The 24,641-nt window shown below is 40.1% G+C and overlaps 1 protein-coding gene across 4 annotated transcripts in view; it reads left to right on the forward strand.

Annotated features, from left to right (window-relative positions):
- The first annotated feature begins 462 nt into the window (after positions 1–462).
- The window catches only part of ZDHHC14 (zDHHC palmitoyltransferase 14), a 108,101-nt gene continuing 83,922 nt past the window's right edge, over positions 463–24,641 (forward strand). For 3 of the 4 annotated variants that reach the window (XM_082047810.1, XM_082047812.1, XM_082047811.1), the window contains exon 1: positions 463–1,576. In XM_082047810.1, coding sequence (XP_081903936.1) covers positions 1,326–1,576 — 251 coding nt within the window. In that variant the 5' untranslated portion in view covers positions 463–1,325. The remainder of the gene's footprint in view (positions 1,577–24,641) is intronic. The other variant, XM_082047813.1, reaches the window with a different exon arrangement.

Genomic DNA, 24,641 nt, shown 5'->3' on the forward strand with positions numbered 1-24,641 from the left:
GGGAGAAACCTGGATAGAGGCTCCAAAGAAAAAGAAACAAAAAAAGGGGGGCAGAGAAAGTCGCTTGCTGGCCGAGGGGGAGCTGGGCGTTTTTCTCACCTCGCTCCGGGCACAAGCACAGCGAAAGTAGGGAAGCCGCTCCTCTGCGCTGAGGGGAGGGAGCAGGATGCGGGGGGGGGCCCGGCAGTGCTGTGTGCCGTGGGCGAGAGGCTGCGGCGCGGCGGCGTGCGGGCGCCCGCGGCGGCTCTGAGGCGGGCGGTGAGGATGGTGGAGGGAGGGAGAGGTCCCGGCAGAGATCTCCCACCGCCGGCGAAGCCTTCATTTCTCCTCCCACCCACCCCCTTCCGCACGGACGGCCGCCCCGCGAGGCTGAGGCGCTGGGGAGCATGAGGCGGCGGCGGGGACCTGTTGTGTAGGGGCAGGCGGGGGTTAAGCGCGGCGGCGGCGCCGCCCGGGGCGCGGGGCGTGAGGCGGGGGAGCGGTTCGGCGGGGAGGGAGGATGAGGAGCTGCTGCCGGGGCGCTGGTGTCTGTCGGGGACCGGCCCAGCCCCGGGCTGACTCCGGCTCGGGAAAATCTCCTTCGGTGGAGTCGTGACAAGGGGAGAGGGGCCCGCGGGGAGCCCTGCGCCGCAAGGTCTGCGAGGAGCGGCGGCCGCTTCCCGCTGAATTGCGGCTTCAGGAAGAAAACTGGAAGTGTTTCTCGGAAGCTGGAGTTGCAGACTGATTTCTTTCTTGCCTTTTTTTTCTTAATGGGTTGTAACGCATGTCTCTGGAGGGAACGTTTTAGGAATGGTCATTTTTAGCAGTGAAATCTGCAGCGCAGAGAAGGATTATAACAAATCTCTATGAATGATAGACTCGATTGCTAAACTTTGCCTTGACCAACTTCTGACCCTCGGAGAGATCTCTCAGGGTGTGCGTGGGAAGGAGAAAAAAAACCCCCACAACTCCCACTTGAAAATAAACTTGAAAAAAGAAAGACTAGTTTTTTTGGACAGCTTAACTGCTTTTTAACTTTTTTTTTTTTTGTCTTGTTTTGTGGTAAGTTGTTTTAAAAAGGATTGTCCTACACAGTTGTTTTGTAACTGGTGGAGGAAGGAAGGATCCCTCTCAAGCATTTCTGATCTGACAGCTTTGGTTTCTGAAGAGTTAACTGGTGGTTGCATGATACACCTATTGCTAGTCTGGTAGTGGACTTTTCGTCTTTTTGCTATTTTTATTGACTGGGGCTGGTGGAGAGGGTTATCTTGGTCAGAAGAATATTTGCACATACATATATTGTATATATTTTTGGTGGGGTTCTCCCCACATTTTACTCTCTCTTCATGACTCCTGGAGGTGGTAGTGGGCCCATGAAAGACTGTGAATACAGTCAGATCAGCACACACAGCTCTTCGTCTCCCATGGAGTCTCCCCATAAGAAAAAGAAATCAGTTCCCAAGAGAAAATGGGAGGTTTTTCCTGGAAGAAACAAATTCTTCTGCAATGGGAGGATCATGATGGCTCGACAGACTGGAGTCTTCTACCTGACTCTCGTTCTCATCTTGGTCACCAGTGGACTCTTCTTTGCATTTGAGTAAGTGACATTGAAGTCTTCATATCTTCCTTCTCTTCCTCTAGTTATTTATTTTCTGGCTGAAAGCAGGGTAAACATGTTTATCCAGATGTCATCAAGAATTCTAACTGAATTCAGCTAATAATGGTTTATATAATTGAAAATATGATCTAATAAGATGCTGGGGGACATATGATCCTGTTTTGGTTATCGTACTTTATGAAAAACTGATGTTTGAGAATTAAGGTTGTAATGCTTGTATACTGCAGGTTTTGAGCTCTTGCTGATGTTGGAAGAGGAGTGTAAAACAGCAGGTTTGGGATGGTCAGGAAATGATGTAGCTTCTTGTCTGTCAGTTACTCTGCTGAGAATCAAAACAGGCAGGTGCAAAAATACTGATCTTTTGTTGCAGAACTGAATGCAAGAAAAGCAGTGTCTTTCAGTAGTTCATTAATTGGGCCTATTTTTTTTCTCTTGAGGTCATTTGATATCTCATAGATAAGAATTCCAAGTTAGTTAAAAAAAAACAAAACAACCCTCTACAATTTTGCATGTACCTAGCTTTCCACCACTAGGTACCAGCATGACTTTGTGATGGTAACTTGTATGTGACTTTAGTCTTAGTTTAAGCTATGTTTGGTTTGGAGTTCGGAATTTTCTATAAGCAAGCTTCTGATATCTTCCTAGGGCTTTTCTTCTCTGTTGCTCTGAATCTTCAGGACTCCTTTTCATCTATATAAAATGAAAACAAAGAGACAGCAAATGAGATGTGCTGATTTTTGCACTTATGTTGGAGTGGTTACATTAGCTATGCATGACAATAAAGAATTAGGCACATGATATGAACAATACAGTTTGACTTTTGTTTCCTTATTTTTTTTAAAGCACTGAGGACAAAGGTGCTCACGCTGCCAAAACACTAGCTATAGTAATAACTGAATACTTTGAAAAGAGTTAATGCTAATTTACCTGTTTTAAACTATTGTAGCTTGATTTTGTGGTTAGTGTCAGGAAAAAATTCTTCAAAATACATATACAGCTCTGAGTATTTTCTTGAATGGGAACTATTATATATAAGTAAGCTTCAGCACTGCCTCCAGAAATTTTGTTCACTTTGCTGAGTGACACAGTTGAACAACAGAGGTCATTCATTACTTGGCATCTTCAAGAAAGAAGATAGTGACATTAGCAAACCCCAAATTGTGACAGTGAAATGTAGACCATCTTAACATACTGGTAGTAGTAAAGAAGGTAAAAATGCTCACCAGGTAACCAGTGGCTAAATATATATGTGAACTCAGCAGATGCATTGTCTTTAGTGGGCTCCAGATTACTTCAGGGGGATTTATTAGCTGTAAATCATATTCAGACACTGTGAAGCTGCTTGAACATCCTTTGAGTAGCTGAAATAGTAGTATTGCATCAGGACTGGGTGCTCATCTCTTTTATTTGCCATGATTTGGCCTGGTTTTGGAAGACTTTTCTGTGTGGGCTGACACTCGCATCTGTGTGCGGTCTCATCATCTTCAGCAGCACTTCTGAAGGCAAGTGCTGACTTCCCGCCAATACCAGAATGTAGATGTCGGATCGAAAAAGTAATGTTTTATAATCATGATTGTAAAACTTATTTAGTAAGCCACCACTTACAGTTTATTTATACGTTTTAATACTGTGATCCTTCAGAGATAAATATTCTCTGCAGCTGCATGATTCAGAACTGCTGAAGCAGGATGAGCTGCTAAAGCTGTTCATCACCTTCTGATTTCATTACTACTCTGAGTTATGTGCTCTACGAAAGTCAAATGCTGCAACTTCTGTCGTGTTTTTGAGCTTATTTGCAGTGTAACTGCATGTGATGGACAACATTTTTAGTCAATCTACAGCATTTTGATATATAATTGGTGCCTATTCTAACCGGAAGTCTTGAAGCAGGGAAAAATCTTGGGCTTTATGTAACTGTATAAATTCTGTGTGTGTGTGCACTGGTCTTGAGTCATTCTTGTATCACTTGCACTCTCCTTTTAAGGAAAATCAAAGTAGGGGGTGGCAATGACATTTCATTTTTATAATAATAAGGTAGATTTTGGTCTTTAAAAAGCACTTGCACTGGAAAATTATTACTCATCCTCTGAAGTCTAATTAAAAAACAAACCTGAAGACTACGGAAATGGTGTCTGTGATGTTTGAACTGCAGAAGGTTGTTTTTGTTATAAAGAAAAGAGGAGAACCTCTGATTGAAAAGTGTTACTTTGAAGCAGTTTCTAATTGCATTTCTTCCTGGTAATCTGAAGTTAGTATTTATTGATCAGTTGATAACACCTTGAGTTGTTATAGTGTCACTTCCATTATTTGGCTGATTATGTTCCTCATTAACCAGCTCTTTACCGAATATGACAGAAACGTGTTTCAATCCTTTGAGTACAAACGGAGTTAAGTGATTTTTAAATGGGCATGTGCCTCTTGTGTCTGAACTGTAAGGTCAAACTGTTGTTGAAGAGGAAGATGCTCTGTGTTCTTGGAATTGTTTAGTCTTTTTGCTACAATTGAAATAAATGATTTTGTTTCCTTTGGTTTTGAAATCTGGAAAATAGGTACTCATGCTCCAAGTCATTCCCTGGTTACAGGCAGTGGAGAGGAGGGTGAGTAGGAAAGAGATGACATTAACAGCTGATTCCTGGGAAAGCATCCTGCTAACACAAACACTTGTCCTTTATCCTTTTGGCTTTATTCCTCTAATGTAATTTTCCCCCTGTCCCCACACCTCTTCATTTTATTTTACTCTTGACACCCACTCATCCAGAACTTTATCTCATGTGCTTTGGTTTAGTCTCCAGGGGAGAAATACATTTCTCTGAATCAACAAATCCTAGCTCTCCAAAAGTGAACGTATGTCGTACGCCTTGACCTGTGTAGCTTTTGACATTGAACCATGCCTCTTCATATTTATGCTTCTGCACTTTTTCCTACCTACTTTTTCCGGCTCCTGCTTTAAGCTGGTTTTATTCCTTTCTCTCAGTTTACTTTTATCTCTCATATATTCCAAGTACATCACCACTTCTTCCTTTTATCATTTTACTGTTCTTTTTCAAAGAGGTAAACCAGAATTTGCTTAAATGAAAAACAACAACAAACCGTAAGCTTCCAAGCAGGTGAAATATTTAAAATTCCTGCCTCCCACCCATTCTAAAGGAAAGGAATGCAGACAACAAGCAGTTTTATTTCTGTAACTTGCATATTAAATGTAACATGAGTTATCACAAGCCCTTTTGGGTCCCAAGAGGGATGCTGTGCTTGAGGTATTCTTAAAAATGATGCCTATTTAAAAATGCTCAAGATGAGGCACCACAAATTACTTAAATTGTTTTAAAAATTTTGGTACATTATTTTATATTGAAAAAATATTTCCTAACTCTAACCTCATGATATTTAGCTGTTTTTCTTTTTTCTTGCAAATTTGGCTTTGTGTTGAACTTTTTTTTCTTTTTCTTTCTTTTTTTCTCTCTCTCCTTTGCCTTGCCCTATTACACAGGCATACATATTTCTTTAAACTATTCAGTGCTCATGTAAAAGTAGCTGCATGAAAAGCCTGGAAAACAAATTCCTTTTCCCAGAGCAAAGATAGCATCCGTAATTGAAGGGCAGATCTCAATGCTGTACCTAGCCAGTTCAACCACTGTGTTTACATATGTGCAAAGTCTCTTATTGGTACAATAGAGGCAAAACTACGGAACGTCTTGCTTACTGCTTTTATTCAGCTAGATACATGTACCCAAAAGAGAAAAGAACAGTTTATGCTTATGGTCAGGGAACATGTCTACACTTGATCTCCTTCAGTCTAGCCAGGCAAATTAAACGTCCTCTGAAAGGTGGGTTTAAGTGAAGATGCCAACTGAACTGAGTTGACTCAGGCACAGTCATGTTTTCTTCTGTCAACTCAGTTGCAGGGTGAGTAGCTCTGGAAGAAGGTTGGAGCAGATGGTAGGATGCCGGAAGGGCTGAAGCAGTACAGCTCTTTTCTCTGTAAATGTGAGTCAGAGCCCTGTCACTTCTGATACCATTTGACACTTGCACTGATTCAATGAACTAGAGATTTTTTTTTTTTGAGCCAGTTAAATCTTGATTTTTGTGAGCATTTGTCTAACTGTGCTGTCTTTCCAAAGATGGATGTTGGAAAAGTATTTAAACTGAGACTGTTTATGTGCATATGCATGTACAAATCATTGCTTTCCATCGGCTCTTGCAGTTGCTGGCAACCTGCTCCATGCCTCCCACTTTGAAAACCAGTGTGACTGGAGGACATCCATGAGTCACGCTTCCTAATGCAGTGTAGATTGTTCAATATTGAATTTCTGTAGCTCTATGGCAAAGTGGTGTAACTTGCTGCTCACTGTGACAAACCTCTGTGTAAACACTGATGTTAGTAAGCTGAACATTTTCATTGTGGTATTGACAACCATCTTCATCTTTCAGCAAATATTTTCTGGTCTTGCAAGAGGTGTATTTTTAGTGCAAGGTCGTATTCCAAGTACGTAGAATTAATCTTAATTCATCTGCTAATCTCCTGTATCTTTCTTGCTCTGCTCTTAAGACGAGTAGGTTACTTGCATCTCTTGATGACCATGTCCTTAAACTAAGAGTTCCTTAAAAGGAAGTGCCACCAATCTGACTTCAGCTGTTAAAGGCTGGTATAAATTTGTAGCGTATTTCCTGCTGAAGATGTCAAAATGGATCATGGCATATAAACTAAAATGATTGTTCAACAGATAACTGCATCTTTTTCTACATGGAAGGCAGTAGGTGCCTAATATTGCACAGTGAATGCAGTGATGAGGAAGTGTTTTTTCCCCCAGTTTTCTTTGTTTTTTAAAAGAGCCCTGTCATAAAAACTAAATCGGAGCAATATTCCTGTTTCTCATTTTGTCATATTACACTTCTATGATAACACAGTGAAAAAGACATGGAATACAGTCAGTCAAATCTTTTGGGGTTACTTTTTGTACTGAGTTTATATATATATACCAAATGATATGGCAAATTCTGGAGGGATGGTATGCATTCCAACTGGATGCTGTATATTCTTTGCAATTAAGTTACCCTGATAATGTTAACTGTCAGAATCAAATATCTTTCAGGTACAAAGTATATCTAATACCTCTTTTTTGTGACAAGGGATTTTTGTTTCCTTGGTCATGAAAAGGTTTACTTAATTCATCTCTTCTAAGTTTCCCAGTGATCCATGCAAGTACGTCTGCTGAAGTTTCTCACTGGTCAAAAGGGAATAGATTTTACTACCCTGTCTTGAATCACAGAATGTTAGGGATTGGAAGGAACCTCGAAAGATCATCTAATCCAATCCCCCTGCTGGAGCAGGAACACCTAGATGAGGTTAAACAGGAATGTGTCCAGGTGGGTTTTGAATGTCTCCAGAGAAGGAGACTCCATAACCTTCCTGGGTAGCCTGTTCCAGTGTTCTTGTCACCCTCACTGTGAAGAAGTTTCTTCTCACATTTAAGTGGAACCTCTTGTGTTCCAGTTTGTACCCATTGCCCCATGTCTTATCATTGGTTGTCACTGAGAAGAGCCTGGTTCCATCCTCGTGACACTCGCCCTTTACATATTTATAAATGTTAATGAGGTCACCCCTCAGTCTCCTTTTCTCCAAGCTAAAGAGACCCAGCTCCCTCAGCCTTTCCTTATAAGGGAGATGCTCCACTCCCTTAATCATCTTTGTTGCCCTGCACTGGACTCTCTCCGGCAGTTCCCTGTCCTTCTTGAACTGAGGGGCCCAGAACTGGACACAATATTCCAGATGTGGTCTCACCAGGGCAGAGTAGAGGGGAAGGAGAACCTCTCTGGACCTACTAACCACCCCCCTTCTAAAACACCCCAGGATGCCATTGGCCTTTCTGGCCACAAGAGCACGGTGCTGGCTCATGGTCATCCTGCTGTCCACTAGGACCCCCAGGTCCCTTTCCCTTACGCTGCTCTCTAATAGGTTGTTCCCCAACTTATACTGGAACCTGGGGTTGTTGCTGCCCAGATATAAGACTCTGCACTTGTCCCTGTTATATTTAATTAAATTTTTCGCTGCTCAACTCTCCAGCCTGTCCAGGTCTCACTGGATGGCAGCACAGCCTTCTGGCGTGTCAGCCACTCCTCCCAGTTCGGTGTCATCAGCAAACTTGCTGATGGTGCGCTCTATTCCCTCATCTGAGTCGTTGATGAATATATTGAATAGTACTGGTCCCAGTACCAGTCCTTGAGGGACTCCACTAGATACAGACCTCCAACTAGACTCTGTCCCGTTGACCACAACTCTCTGGCTTCTTTCCTTCAGCCAGTTCGCAGTCCACCTCACTACCTGCTCATGCAGACCACGCTTCCTCAGTTTAGCAGCAAGGATACTGTGGGAGACTGTGTCAAATGCTTTACTGAAATCAAGATAGGCCACATCCACTGCTTTGCCATCATCTGTCCACCTGGTTATTCCTCATAAAAGGCTATGAGGTTGGTAAAGCATGACTTCCCCTTGGTGAAGCCATGTTGACTGCCCCTAATGACCCTCTTATCCTTGATATGCCTTGAGATGGCACCCAGGATAAGTTGTTCCATCACCTTTCCAGGAATGGAGGTGAGGCTGACCAGTCTATAGTTATCCAGGTCCTCCTCCTTCCTCTTTTTGAAGACTGGAGTGACATTAGCTTTCCTCCAGTCCTCAGGCACCTCTCCCACTTCCCACAACTTCATTGAGCAGGTATATCAGTTTAAACTTTTAAACTTGATTTGAATGAATTATATGATATAAATTGAAATCCTTTTACCCAGAAACATACTAATAGCATTTGATAGTAGGTTGTGCATCTTGACTTTTCAAGGGTAGGCATATTTATTTGGAAATGGATAATGATTAAATGCTTCGTTTTTCAGAGTAAAATTCTGTGACGACAACAGAAGGATTTTGGAAGTCATACCCTCTTTAGTTCCCCTGAAACTGCAGAGGCTTTTTATGGTTTTGTAATGCTAACCCCTTTTCCAAAATAACTGTTAAACAGCTTCTATTTGTGTGAGTTGGGGCTTTTGGTTTGGAGGTGCAGTTTTTGTTTGTTTTCTATTCAGCTTAGTTGTGGTCTTTATCTACTGTTTCACGTAGAAAACAAGTTTTGAACATAATTTTTCATCTTTTAATTTATTCCTTTCTCACCTATAGTTCTACTTGTATTTCTACCTTTTCTTTTCGGAGGTGGAAGGAAATGAAAATAGGGAGTATAACAGTGTGAGAAGAGATGTTGGCTTCTCTGATACCACGTCCACTCAGGACCGCTAGGGAATCACTGTGTAGCTGTGGACCATCGACACATGTGCCTGTTCAGAGTGAAATGTGAATGTTTGTGGTTGTCTTTGCCTGATGTCACCCCAACTCCTTGGAGAAAGAGGGGAAATTTCATCACAGCCTGCTGAGAGAGTGATTTTCTGCTTTCATCATAGCTCAGCACGGTTGTTGCAGATAGGTGTAAATTCTCCCTTAGGATATTTGATATCCCTTCTAGAATGGGGGAAAAAAGGTAATTTCAAAAGTTTGGTTGAATAGACTATTTTGGTTGGGACCTACAACAATCATCTAGTCCAACTGTCTCATCACTTCAGGGCTGACCAGAAGTTACAGCATGTTATTAAGGGCACTGTCCAAATGCCTCTTAAACACTGACTGGCTTGGGGCATCCACCACCCCTCTGGGAAGCCTGTTCCAGTGTTTGACCACCCTCTTGCTAAAGAAATGCTTCCTAATGTCCAGTCTGAACCTGCTCCGGCACAGCTTTGAACCATTCTCATGTGTCCTGTCACTAGATACCAGGGAGAAGAGCTCAGCACCTCCCTCTCCCCTTCGCCTCCTTAGGAAGCTGTAGAGAGCTCTCCTAATTTATACTAGTGCCCAGCGTTACTCTAACTTAAGTGCAGAATCTGGTTATTCTTACCTATATATATGTCTTCAGATATTTACAAATGCTGATGAATAATACTTCTGTACATCTTCAGCCATCAGAATGTGAGGTTAGACTTGTAATTTTTTTACAGTTGTTTGATAAAATCTAAATTTATCACTCAAAAGTTTGAGGTTTCTATTGTTGATACAATCTGTATAGTATGCCTGTTTTGTCTTTCCCTGAGTAGGTTCTCTCACCCCTTTATTTGAATGGATGTGTGCCAAATGTATAAAATCTATCTTTGGGAGACTTGGGGAGAGTCATATTAAATAGATTTACACTACTGAAAAATGAATTTCTATTTGTTCTTGGAGGACTGGCATTGCCAGGTGGCTATTTTTATATCAAGCTCACAGAAATTTTCATACCTTGTTTGAAGGAAAGATGTTATTTTTTTTTCAGATGTTTTCTTAAGTCAGTTTTTCAGGAATCATGTTACATGTGAAGTATTCTTTGTACTCATGTTTATATTTGGACTAACGATGCGAAGAATACCTTGTTGCTACATGGTTCATTTTCTATCATAGCTGTGTTGCATTATTATTTTGTAAATGGCATTTTATACAAAACAAATATACCAGTGATTAGCTCCCCTCTGGATGACTGAGAAATTATCTTCCTTTAGAATGAAAAGAGAAAATATTAGTCTGTGCAGAACTTGAACAAAACTGTTCTGTCCATGCTTTTTTTTTTCTTTTTTTTTTTTGGGGGGGGGGGGAGGTTGGGTAGGGATGGAAAAATATTTGCTTACAAACATCTGGGCTTATTTGTAGATTCAGTAGAAGCTGAAATTCTGAAATTTGATCCGGACATTAAAAATATAAATTCCTTTTTAACAACAGTTATACCTTTTAAGCAGTTAAAAATAACAACACAAAGCCTTTTATATTGCTTTTTTAAATGGGAAGAGTATCTCCATTTAGTGCAGCATTAAACCGTTAGTTGTAACATTCAAGTGTGAACTAATTATTGGAAAGTGAAGATGACAGCAGAAGAGGAGAAAGCTGAGAATATTTTTAGCTTTCTAAGCTGCGTGATTGTTTCAAAATAGCTCAGTCAAAAACCCCATTGGCTTAAAATACTGGGACACTTTGAAAAATTGCTTGAAATATTATAATAACTTTATCTAGGAAATTTTTGTCATCCTGATTGATGATCCTTTAAGTGAGGCTGTTGTAGCTGATGATCACTTAAGTTTCAGGCTGCCAGTAAACGTTTGTACGTGTCAATGCTGCTTGTCTTTCCTTTAGCAAAGCTAATGGAAAAGGGGAAAAACCCCTTGAAGTCAGCTGGAGCTACTGGTGTTTGTTAAACTTTATGTAATTACAGACCATTTTTTTCAGAACTTAATACAAAACCTGTAAAGTGGTTAAACTTTTTCCAAAGTAAAGCAACATACTAAAATGAAGAAATCAAGATAAAGTCTATGTATAGTAGCCAAAAATAAAATTCTGTTCATATTTCTCACATTGCAGAAGTATTAAATGTTACTGACATAAAATGTACTTAGGGAAGGAGGCTGAAGCGTTTTGGAGTTTGTTTTGTGTAACACACACCCTGTCCCTTAACCCTGTTGTACATATTCATAGTAGAACTCCTGTCAGTACTGCAGTTACCAGGCAAAGGGAGCTTTGTATTTGCAAAGCCCAACCATGGGATTTCTGCAGTGTGCATTAGTGGAGATCTTACTCAACTACATTCCAGAACATTAACTACCAAGCTGACAATGTGCTGTAGTGCTATATGATTATTCAGCTTCTATATCCCCCATCACTTCATTTTCATCAGTGTCCGTAGGGTTTATTCAAGTTACTGTAGCTAATGAGGTCTTACATAATGAGCTTGGCTAATGAGATCACAGCTGGTTTTGTTTTATGTTTTTCCACTCCTGCTGTCCCCTTAAGTTGCTTACTGTGGTAAATACTGGCAGCGTGCATTTATTGTGGTGAATACGCAGTCAGGTCAGCTTCTTCTTTAAGTTTTACTCTTATTTAGAAAAAAAAATTACAAGACAGAGATTAAATAGAATACTGAAAATTAAATTGATAACTGAGAACCTGAACTCAGAAGTTAAGATATACATAACATCAGCTGTTTGTGAAGTTCATGTTATAGTTTAAGTGCAAGTTAACACTTACATGGTCTGCATTGAGAATATATGAAATAAATTTGTGGGTTTTAGTGTACATTTCTTACACATATGATCGATATATATATATATTAGTTCTTAAGAGCAGGGAGCATACATACTAGAATTTATTATTATTTTAACATAAACACTCAGTATATTACTAGAAGTCTTGAATGTAGATTAAAAAACATTGGCAGAGATCAGAAGCTTTTTTTCCCCTGCTAGGAAAAGGAGCACTAATGCAAAACTTATGGTTTTGATTGTGATAAATGTTGTGTACCCTCTTTTTTGAGTTGTCTGGAAATCAGGAAATTGTAGTCCTGGTCTTGTGTATTTGGTGCACTTGTTAGGTATCCCACTGGCCATGTTTCAGGGTAGAAACAAGTGTCAGACCAGCCTGTACTGAAATTTTGCTGGCATGCTTTTTTGTGCTCATTGTATGGGTTTTCATGGCACAAATATCTATGCATGTTCCATAGTAAATACTGTTATATTGGCAAAAAAGGACTTCATAGTGTTGAATTAGAATGTGGAAGAGTTATAATTTTGCCTAGTTTGGAACTCTGTAAAGCAGTTAAAAGCACCAAGAAGAAAAGTAAAGGCTAGAATAGCGGTGACATCTCTCTCATCAGTATTGCAACTCTGTAATAAACTTGCTTCTTGTGAATGTGTTTTCTTTAGAGCTGAAGATCATAATGCTCCTGTATAGTGAAAAAATACAATGTTTGAGATACTTTTATGGTTCAACATGATTTGAACTGCTTCCAGGGCTGGACAGGCATCAAGTAAGGAAACAGCCAAGTAAACTTTGTCATTAGTCTGAGTAGACTGGTACATGAAATGTCTTGTATGGCGTGGTGTAAAAGACTGGAGTGCACTGTGTAAAGGCCATAATCACTTCTGGTTTGTGTCGGTGAATTAGCCTGGAGATGGCTCAAGGGGGATTTTATTAAAATAACTACCTGACTGGGCAGGGGGGGGCGCAGGGGGAAGCCCTGGTCTCTTCTCAGTGGTACCCAATGACAGGTCAAGGTGCAGTGGACACTTTTCCCAGCTTTCTTTCACTTATCTGCTGTTCCTCACCAAGCTTTGCCCTATACTATCCATCTGGCTTTTGTTTAATTATATTTAGCATTTTCTTATCATGTTTAAATGAAGTCAATTTAATCCAGAAGAATGTTTCTGTATACAGTTGTCCCAGTAGTATGATGTGTTCATCAGTTTGTCTGTCTCTCACTTAAATTTTGTGAACTTTTCTTTCCTTCCATCTAATCTTCCTAGCCATTTGTTTACTTTCAATAGACTAAGAGCACTGTTCTTGTAGAAGGGATGGGGAAGCAATAATGAAGAACTTGAAGGACTTAGTTTTCTTGCTTCCATAGTCATAAGGGATGAGAATACAGTTTTTTCCTGTGATCTGCATTGTATTTGCCTGTATCATTGTGCAGATATGTAAAATCATGGGTTCTGTCTCCCAATACTTGATGCAGATCAAAATGTTGTTTGGATTCTGCAGGTTGAGCTTCCTCCTTGAGCCTCCTATGTGACAATATTAGCTTCAGACCAACTCTTGCAGCTTAGTAGATAGTCCAGCTTCTGGACTCCTAGACATAAAGGTTGAAATGGTTTGTCAGAAAACCCACTAAAGCTGGATTTTTTTATCTTTGAGGAAGAGAAATACCCTGGATATGTCAGATTAATCCAAACTCCATTTGACATTGATTTGCATAAGAAATAAAAGTGTAAATAATTCCAGTAGGACAGGTGTCCAGTTTTGGATTACAAATTGAAAATATAAGAGGAAAAACCTTAAATGAAATAGCATATTTCATCTAAGTGGATCTGGATCTCTGTGTGCTATAGTATCTACCGCTGCTGAGTTCCTCTGAGGCTGGTGGAAGCCAAAGGGGCATTTCCCCATACCACATATTCAAAGCACTGTGAAAACAAATCTTATGGACTAGATGACTTTTAAAGATCCCTCCCAATCCAAACTATTCTATGAATCCCTTCTCCCAGTCCTCAGATGTTACCATTTTTGACTGGCTCTCTTGTTTTCCCCACCCAATGGTGAACCACTTGAGGGAGTTCCCTTCCTGCAGAAAGCTTATCCTTCCCTTCTGCCAACACAAGGGAAAACTTTCTGCTGCCTCAGATCCCTGAGCTGAATCCCTGAAAATTCAGAAAAATGTTATTACTGGTTCAATGGAGGAAGTGGGGAAGCGAGAGGGAGGAGACTGTCAGATCATCTCAGCTATGATTTGAAATTGTATCTGAGCTTGAGGAAACTTGTTGATGTGTGGTCTTGGTTCATTGTTTGGCATCTGTGAGGGCACAAACAGAATATCATTGGGCTTACTGGATTACTCTTTAGTTGCTTAATGAGAAACTAAAGAGTTTTGACTTCTTAACCATATTTTATTTCTGAAGTAAATGGATTGTAGGTTACAGAACTTAAACTGCAGCATCTTTCAAATAACACATTACTAAGTGCTCTTTAGCTGTTTATGTCTTTCTTTTTTTCTGTAATTTTTTTAAGAAAGATACTATACGCAATTCTGTAACATAACACGGGTCAGTAACTGAAGCATCCATGCGTGTGTAGTCTCTGTTACCCATATCCAGACTGCAGAGCCAATGTGTTTTATTGTGTTTGATAGCAGAGCCTATGGAAGAGCTGCATGAACCTTCTTCACTGTACCTGGTATAAAAACAGCAGAGTTAGCTCAAAATATGCTAAACTGAAGCAGGAAAGGAGTTTTCTTAATCCTTGTCATTTCTCCTGTGCTTCATCTGAGAGAGCAAACAACACAGGGAAATTGCCTGTTTCTTCACAGTCCCATTCAGCTACTTACTTGGGTGTTTTTTTGTTTTGTTGGTTTGTTTGGCATTGTAAATGTTTTATGTTTAAACTTAGGAGGATGAAGGAAGATTCATAAAGCGGTTAATGGAAAGCTGAACAGCCTGCATGCAAGAGGCAGTTGGAATGGATGTCTCTATTCACAGTGTGATAAAAGAATTGGCCTTTAAAATGATTTTGTGAAATTAGCCACCTAAAGCTAATCAGAGCAGAAGGAACTGTCTGTAGAGCCGAAGATGGGGAAGAAGTTGCGGACTGAATTCTGACAGAGATTAATCTAATTCAATATAAGACCTTGAAAGGATAATAATTCTTCTTTCACATCACACTAAGCTCAGAAGGCTCTCTTCTTTTTACCTTGCGTCGCAGGGGCTTTGAGACTTCTCGTCACTGATGTGAGTCTTCATTGCCAGAGTAAAGTATGTTTGTGTTTTGTTTTTTGGTTTGTTTTTTTTTTTTCCTCTAATGTAATGAACCCCAGACATTTTTAGGATCAGGCTCCACTGTGCACTGTTTTTTAATGCTAGTCCTTGCAAGTCAGAATCTCAGTTCCAGTACCTGAGTATATCAAAAGAAGGGTGTTGGGGACAGAAGGACATTTCAGAGGAGAGCTCATAAAGTTTGGATGGGATAACGTAATCTTGCTTTTTTCTCAGCTCATACTCAAGAGGTGTTTTGGAAACAGGCAATTGGCTATGAATGTGAAAAGCAAAACAGATACGGGAAAAACAGCTGATATGCTTGGATCCCAGTACATGAAACCGTTGTAGGCTGACATCCAGCTCGATTGAAAGGTAAACATGCCCTTCCCAATGCACATACCTTTCTATTATTGCATCCTAGAAAACTTTAACCAACAGTTAAAGTTGGTAAATGGTAGTCTGGAGTTGCAGTGTTACCCAATGGTTGACTGTTCTTGGCAAAAGTAAGTTTATTTTCTGTTCAGAAACGTGTTTTTTTTTAAGTAGTTTTTGGCACTAACCCTTGCTGTTGCAACAAAGGCATGGCATTTGTGAAAGGAGCACATAGGTTCATAGGTTTTTAGTTCAATATAAAAGCAGCGACATTTGTTGCAAAGGTAATTCACTGTTATTGAAATAACACTGTCACTGAAATAAGCTTTTAATTTGAGCTTTATTAAAAGTGTTCTTTTTGACTGCAAAATAAAGATCAAAGATTTAGGGAGCATGCAACTTGTCACTGAAGTTGATCCGTACAAATAGGAGAGTTGCATGTTATTCATTCAGAATGAGTGCAGCCCTAGGCCAGCCATGTTTGCCTTCATATTCTGAATAATGAAAAGACTGACAGTTTTGGAAGATTGTTCAATGTATGCAGAAGAGTTGGGGGCAAGGGACAAATGAGGCGTGGGGAGGAACTGAAGTATCTGCTGTAGTATTTGCTTCTGGAAATTAATTTCAGTTACTTGAGGGACAGCTGTTTTGCATCCATATTTAGTTAGTACCTATAAGTAACCCTGTAATAACATCTGATATACCTACTGCATTTTTCAGTTATTATTGTATCCAGTACTGTAGGCAGAGTTGGACAGCACAGCAAGATACTTAGGTTACACTACACTCTATGTTACCTATGCATGTTGTGTCCTACCAATATTTCTTTCACTTCAGAGGCTGAAAGTGAAAAATAAACATATGAAAAAAATAGTTGTGAATAGGTATGAGATGTTGAAATGGCTCAAGGAGATACACTGGAAGTCCTAATTCATCAGCACAGAATTAAGAACTCTGGGAATGACAGCATGGTGCATAAATCTTCATTATACGAGTCCTTTTGGAGTTTGGTTATTTATATATTTGTTTTAAGAGCAGATCAGAACAGGGAGCTGTTAAGGACAGTAATACCAGTAGCTCTAAGGTTACAAAATCTTTGTGTGGTGTTTTTTGGTTTTTGTTTTTTTTTTTTTTCAGTCCAGAAGTAGCTATTTGCTTACTGTTTCTGATTTCTCTTGTGCTAATTTTTCATGACAGGGAGGCTCTGTGGCTCTGGCCAAAGTTGTTCTTTTTTACTTCCAGTGCCACGATGGTGCGGGAAAGACCCAGGAAACAGGCTTGCAGATTACATATAGAGGAGATAGTGGGTTGTTCTGAATCTTTGTTATAAATAGGCAGGAGTCTGCAAGTATGACAGTCTTTCAAAGATGTATGTTGTATTGTCTCTATAGAAGTCCAATATTGACATCTGCCCAAGCACAAGTCTTTTGTCTGTGCAAAGAACTTGACTTTTATCAAGTAAAATCTCTGAAACCTCTGCCTGTGCCGGGCATGCCTCTCTGAGGGCATAGCAGAACGGTTTCACTGAAATCACAATTTTGAGCAATGCCAGCCCACCGAGGAGTTGAGTAACACAACTCCTTCTGGGAGCTAAGCTCTGCTCTGTGAGGCTGCATTCACCTGTGGCTGCAGGCAGCAGAAATGAAGAAACAGTGTACTGGCCTCATTCACTGCACATCTTCCAGTTTCTGCAGTCTCCAGTTCTGTGTATTATTATTATTACACAAAAGTCATTTTCACTTAAACCCTGATTTATCTCCAGAGCAGTTCCACCCACAGCTTTAAGTGAAGCAGGACTTCTCAGGGGCTATGGGGCTTGAAACCAAAAGCTCTGTCATAAGGCATATGATAGAGGAAGGAGAGCCTGACAGAAGGGTGTCAAATTTAATTTCTATAGGCATGCTGACATTTTATTTCATTTTGGCAGTCTTGAATGTAGCAATCTTGCAGTTTGTTTTAGCATACTTTTTCTGTGTGTAATTATTAGACCAATAAGTTCCCAACCAGGCACTATTTCTATTCTTTTCCACACACTCCCTCCCAAATCAAGGTCATCCCTTTTTTCCTTTTTCCTTGTATGTGCTTACTCTTTACCATTATGTTCTGTGGATTGATGCTTCTTCCTTCAACACTTTTCAGAGAGCTATAAGGGGCAGCACTGCCTCTTTCTTCTGCTCAAGACAGCTTTTGAACTTGTTGCGGGGATGGGAGATGTAAAGGCAAAGGGCTTAATTCATTTTGTAGTGGTGGAGTAGTCTTGCCCTGTTCTCATTTTCCCAGGTCTTGCAGATAAGTCTCAAAGTTGTGCGGGAGAAGAATGGACTCCAACAACTCTATGATAGGTATAAGCTGAAGCTGTTTAATGCAAAATTTGATCAGGTTGTATAGTCTTTAACTGCTGATTTTGTAGTTACGTTATTTATTCTTGGATAATTATAGTTAGATTACGCGCTGCTTACATTTCTCTAGCTAATACATGATTGGTTGCTATCTTAGACACTCATCACCTCCCATGTCTTGCCACAAACTACTTTAATTCCTCATTCTCCTCTTGCTACATCAACTTTCTTCCCCATTCTGTGTGGTCAAGGACTTTTCAATGACCCTTCACTTGTGGCTTAGATCAGCTCGATGCAGTCTTGCTCACTGCATGGATATCCTTTTGTTTCCAGAAAAGATTCCACAAAGTTGCTTTTGTTTTTCTATGCTACTCTAATTGAGGAGGGAAGCACTATATATGTGAGGATACCACAAAAGAAGAGGTGCTGTGTGCTTTTTACAGGGGGAGGCATTTGTTTGCCACTATTGAGTTAACTTTCACAGTGCTCATGCTGTGGGTGACTGGCAGAAATAGGGGAAGGTTCAGAGATGCTCTTTGCAAGCAACAAAGTACAACTGGGAATGAGTTACCAGGCCTTGACAGAAATATTTCTGCATGGGGGGGTGCTACTGTTCTGCACAAGAAGGGCTTGACATAAAATCTGTCTTTAACATTGTATATAATACGCTGTATAGAATACTTGATTAAGTATGTCTAAATGTTGCTTGTGTAGGAATTACTGTAAGAAAGAACAATTTATAACCCTAAATACTTGTTTTGCTTTTCAGTTAAGGTTCTAAGCAAGTTGTGTATGGGGAGCTACTTGATTTGAGTACATGTCAATAGTCAAACTTGTGGAGTAGCAAAGTAACTGGTGAAACTGCCTTGGTCCTGGTGAAAGAGAAATTCACAGCAAATTTAGATTGGTAGAGTCCATGGTATAATAGTATTTAATGCAGGCAATTTTCATTTTGTGATCACTTTATCCATGGGCTTTCTTTACATTTGCAAAAGAACAATCTTTTAATGCTTAAGGCACTACTCTTTACAAGGTAATGTACCACAGGTACTTTGGTATTTAGGCATACCAGCCCTATGTTGACGGTTTTTATTTTTGTACTGTAGAGCTTCAGAACCTACTTTATTATTTGTGATTACTTCCAACTTAATTTTTGTGTTCTCATTCTGACTGATGGCTTTCATTTTTGCTTTTTATATGTTAGCATTAAATATTAAATATTTTCTGGTTTGAAGGTGCAGAAAACTTACTGCTCCTTCAGCTTTGGTCAGACATTATAGTTCTAAATTTATTTTCAGTTTGTAAGATGACTCCACCTTCTGATAGCTGTATTGAGTGAAGTGGAGTAAAGTTCATTTGCCTATGGAGGAAACAGAGGAGATCAGCTTGGTTTTCCAGTAACAGTGTTGGTCTAGTTTGTGTGAAATAAGGTATAAATAACTCAAACTAGTGTTTAACTATATGTGATAGTTTTAAAAGACCTAGGTGTTGGTCAGACTACAGGCAACTCAGGGGCCTGTGCATGTATGTGACAGATATGGTGAGTGATAATTTTTGCTTCAGTACAGATTTTCCTCAGCTGTGTTGTTCAGCAGGCACAAAAACTAGTTAACACTAAGCAGCTGGCAGAAAGGAGAAGCAAAACTTTGTTATTTATTATTACACTATGGCTTGGGGTAAAATTTTTGCAATAAGATTGACACTGGCTGCTTCCTCAGCTAGTTATCAAGGCTCCCTGCCATCTCGAGTTTATTTTCCTTGCACAAAGCCTGGGAAAAAAGATGAACCTTGTTCTGAAGGTCAGTGTGTCCAGCTGTCTTTCTGAGCAACAGGAGTGAATACATTTCAGAACTACTGACCCTTCATATATAATATTGTGCCACTGGCTGCCCTCATTTAAAGCAAGAACCCTCAGGACACTGGGTAGAATTTCAGCAGTCGTGGAAATGAATGAGAAGGGTGTCTCCCTAAGGCAGCTGAATGTAATCTACTCTTGTTCTGGCAGGTTCTACTGGCATTTTATTTAACCAAAAAATCATCCACAAAGCAACCTCCTTCTTTATTTGATGAAAACAGAGTTTTTAAAGGGACTGTGTTATTCTTATGGAAAGTTATCAATTAAATTTTAGTACTATTTGTGACTTACTTTGAGATGGGAGAGCTTCAATAGTCATCTGCATCTGTTTCTTTTGATCTCATGTTGTGTTTGTGAACACAGCTGTGTCATGTGAACACAGCTATGTCACCAGTTCAATAAAGGTGTGGCTATGGAGTAGAATTTGACACATGGTGGAATCTTTCCAAAGGAGAAGATGGTCAGTGACAGGTGCAGCCCTGGTAATGTATTTGCTCTTTTTGGTTGAGGACAAATGTGCTAGGTTCTTTCCCAAGAAGTACCTGAAATGTAGTTGTGTTTTAGAGATGTGGTTTGTAGCACAATTCATACTATGAATTGGAGGCCAACTCCAAGGTCTTGTTTATTACAGCCAAAAATATATTTAGGAATTCACTGTATTTTGAGATGGTATCTTCCCAATTTTTTTCTTTAGACTTTTTTTTTTTTTTCACGTGCTCATGCTTTACATTATTCTTCAGAAACTCTGTTTTCAGTTTGTACTTCACTAGTAGGACTAACCTAGTCAAATTAAACTCTTTAGAATAGCACATTTCTCCTTGTAGCTTTGCTTGCTTAGGTGCAGGATAAAAATTCAGCAAATTATCTGTGCTCTGTGTTGTGCGAAACAACAATAAAAAACTTTAAAGGGAAGTCTGTTGGGGACAAGTGGACTTCTCTTTCAGTGGTATTGGCATTAAGAATCTATGCAGAAACTAGGTTAGATCAGATTATTCTTTCCAGACCTGAATAATGATTTCAATGAAGTGAAATCTTAGCATGTTTGGAAGAGATCACAGACAATGCTTATGATGTGTATGGAAAAAAAAAAAAAAAAAAAGAAATTAAATGCTGTTACTGTGTGCTGGTTTTGACTGGGATAGAATTAACTTTTTCCATAGCAGCTAGTATGAGGCTGCTCTTGTATTTGTGCTGAAAACAGTGTTGATAACACAGAGATGTTTTAGTTGTTCCTGAGCAGGACTTGCACAGGTCAAGGCCTTTTCTGCTTCTCATACGACCCCACCAGCGAGGAGGCTTGGGGTGCACAGAAAGTTGGGAGGAGACACAGCTGGGACAGCTGACCCCAACTGGCCAAATGGATATTACGCACCGTATGGTGTCATGTTTGTTATATAAAGTTCGGGGAAGCACGAAGGAAGGGGGATATTCAAAGTGGTGGTGTTTGTCTTCCCAAGTAACAATTACATGTGATGGAGCCCAGCTTTTCTGGAGATGCTGAACAGCTGCCTGCTCATGGGCAGGAGTGAATGAATCCCTTGTTTTGCTTTACTTGCGTGCATGGCTTTTGCTTACCTATTATGCTGCCCACAAGTTTTCTTATTCTTACTCTTGTGATTCTCTCCTCCATCCCGCTGGGACTCAGTGAGCGGCTGTGTGGGGCTTAATAGCTGACTGTGGTTAAACGATGACATAGTATAGGTGTAAACTATTGCTGTAGATCAGAACTGACATGTGTTTAATTACTTGCACATATGTTTTTTATTTCTGTTGTTTTTTGCTGGAGACCTCTGTCTGCTTATAGTCCTGATTGTGTTTAGGATGATGTATAAGGGCAATGTAATGAAAGATGCTGTCTTCCCTTGAGTATTGCTTTCCTCAGAATAGATAAGTATGGTTGTTAAATTGAGAAATGTCTTGACTTTTTTAATTTCAATTTTCTGAAGTTTTTCCTTTTATTTCTCCCAAAATTAGAGAACCTGTCAGTAAAACTATCAGTTTCTTCATCACAAGAACTTTGTCCTTCTCTTCCCCTTTCCTCTCAGGATCCCTAGTACCTCAAAAAAGGTTGGGATTTTATCCAGAGAGGATGATGCTGAGAGAGTTTTGGTGATTGCCTTCAGATATGTAGGATGATAGTAAATGCTCCTCCACATTGTTTGGGATGTGATAGGAAGTTCTAACTTTAAGTAGCAGCAGAAAGTATTCACGTTAGAGGTTAGTAGAAATTCGAGGAAAATAATCCTTTCCAAGTGTAAGGATGGATAAAGAGTGAAATGTCCTAGGAAGCTGGTAGAATTGTCATCAATAGAAGTTTTTTGCAAAGCAGGTGAGACAGAACTTTGTCTGAAGTGGTTCGTGTATAGCTGGTCTTTTCTTGGAGTAGGGTGACTGCCAAAGATGGTTCCACTACCATTATTTAGGAATATACCTATGAAATGCTAGAAGGATATTAGCTGAAACAGCTCTTTTTATTGTCTTTATTAATAATGTAACACTATTGGAGGTGGGGAAAGGAAGGAGTCTATATAGAGTAGAGCGCAATTATGTCAGTTACTTAATGCCTAGAGGTCATATCTACCGTATCAAAAGTGCTTTTGAACTTTCAAGAAGGAGAGGGCTATCGGTCACTCATATCAACTGCATGAAGTTCAATAAGGGCAAGTGCCGGATTTTGCACCTGGGACATGGCAACCCTGGCTGTACATACAGACTGGGGGATGAGATGCTGGAAAGCAGCTCTGTGGAGAGGGATCTGGGGGTTAACATGAACCAAGAGTGTGTCGTGGCAGCCAACAGGGCCAACTGTGTCCTGGGTGCATCTAGCACAGCATCACCAGCCGGACAAGGGAGGTGATTGTCTCGCTCTGCTCTGCACTGGTGTGGCCTCACCTGGAGCACTGTGTGCAGTTCTGGGCAACGCAAGATAAAAAAAGATATTAAGCTACTGGAGAATGTCCAGAAGAGGCCCACGAAGTTAGTGAAGGGTTTGGAGGGGAAGCCATATGAGGAGCGGCTAAAGTCACTGGGTTTGTTCAGCTTGGAGAAGAGGAGACTGAGGGGAGACATCATCATAGTCTACAGCTTCCTCACGAGGGGAGGAGGAAGGAGAGGCACCGAACTCTTATTTTTAGTGACCAAAAACAGAACCCAAGGGAATGGCAGGAAGATGTGCCAGGGAAAGTTTAGGTTGGACATTAGGAAAAGGTTCTTCACGCAGGGGGTGGTGGAGCACTGGAACAGGCTCCCCAGGGAGAGGTCACAGCCCCAAGCCTGACAGTGTTCAAGAGACTGGACAACACCCTCAGACACATGGTGTGAGCTGTGGGGTTGACATATGCAGGGACAGGAGTTGGACTCGATCCTTATGGGTCCTGTCCAACTCAGGACATTATGTGATTCTATATACAAGAGTTTTAAAAAGAACTTCCAATCTAGAGTTTAGAGTTGTCACATTAGATTATGTGGGAAGAAAACAATCTAAGTGTTCACTGATGTCTTAGGAAAGGTGATTAATGAGGTATGACATGAAAAATTTAGTAGGTTACCAAACTGACCAGATGGTGTTTTCCAGTCCTACTGCATTAAGAAACAAAACAAAACAAAACTGATTTTATTATAAGGCATGTTCTTTTTCTGTGTTCTCATTAATCGGTTGGTGATCAGCTGATGCCCACACGTTCTTTAGAGGTAGACTGGACCAAGTAATCAGGAGTGGTGTTTAGCTCCTGCCTACCTGCTTTCTTGATAGTGTATATATAGTTTCTATGAACCCCTGGAGCTGTAGCATGTATATGTACCAGCTCTCTTGGCTATTGCTTGTAGCCATCTTCTGCCACTGGAGAAGCTTATACAGTCACCTTATTAGAAATGGTGTGGCCCTCAATTATATTAAACTAAAATCAAAGGTAGGACGTGAAACTTGTAAAACTGTCAAAGTACTTGTGTGCTTCCTGTAGATACACTGAGCTCTGAATATGTGACTTTCTAAATTATGGTGTGTATTGTAACTTTCCAGTGAGTTTCAGTAGCTTTAGTGAGAGATATATTAAAAATTAATTGTGTGTGAAAATATGAATGTTTGTTTTGACCTCCATAAAAGAAATACTCATGGAATCCATTCTTACTGTCTGCTTTACTAAACATCTGAATTTTAATGAACTAGTACTTAAAATGTTTTTAATGTGTCTGAGCAGGTTTACCTGTCCGGTATTAGCCTTGAAATCAGAACAAGTAATGAAAAAACTCAATTTAACAAGTGAACTGTGAGAGTCAAAGGCAATTGATGAAGGCATTAGCAAATGAATTGCCAGAATGGTCCTGAATTGACTGGAAGGACAGCAAACTGGTCCACAATGGCAGGCAGAGGGGACCTTGCTCATCTCAAACTGTTTAAGCGTATCTGGGACAAGTTGTCAGAGTTTTTATGTGAAATAACCTCTTAAATTGGTGTGGGAGCAATTTGACAGCAAGAGAACACTTTCGGATTTTGTGGCATGGCTGTAATTACCAGGCTTAGTCTGAGTGCCCTAGTAAGTAATTTGAATAGTTAACCACCTCTGTACCTGTCATTTTGCAGATCTTTGAGATCTCGTTTGTCCGCTGTAGCTGGGTGTTCTTGCTCACTGCTGTTGATAGTCTCTTCAGTGGTTAATAAGCAAACAGCTAACCTGCTCTATTTAATTAGGGTTAACTTGTAAGCTGTTTACCAGCGTGTGGAATCCTGCCCTCCTGCCACTGAGCCAGACTTTTTATCGCTCCCTTTGTTAGCAAAGGAGAAAGCTGTGCTTAGCTTCAGAATATATTGCAAATAAGCTAGTTGGTACAGGCCATACTTGACCATGAGTTTTAATCCTTTATGAAGAGCATTGTGTCAGCTGGAGTGGTGATGGAGTTTCAGCTTCTGCATCTCTGTCTCTGACCCCAGCTGTGGTGGTTCAGTACAAAGCAGAGAGAAGAGGTCTCTTCGGAAGAGTGGAGAGCCAACTGCTATAGTCTGTATGTGCTTCTACTACTTTGTGGCTGTAATGTAGAGTTTTATATTGTGCTAAAAGAATAATATTTAATGTTAAAGGAACTAAATGGGAATTGAGGGGAACAGAAGTTTCAAACTGTAAAGCTTTTA

The sequence above is a fragment of the Streptopelia decaocto genome (assembly GCF_964273445.1).
Source record: "Streptopelia decaocto genome assembly, chromosome: 3".
Lineage (NCBI taxonomy): Eukaryota > Metazoa > Chordata > Aves > Columbiformes > Columbidae > Streptopelia > Streptopelia decaocto.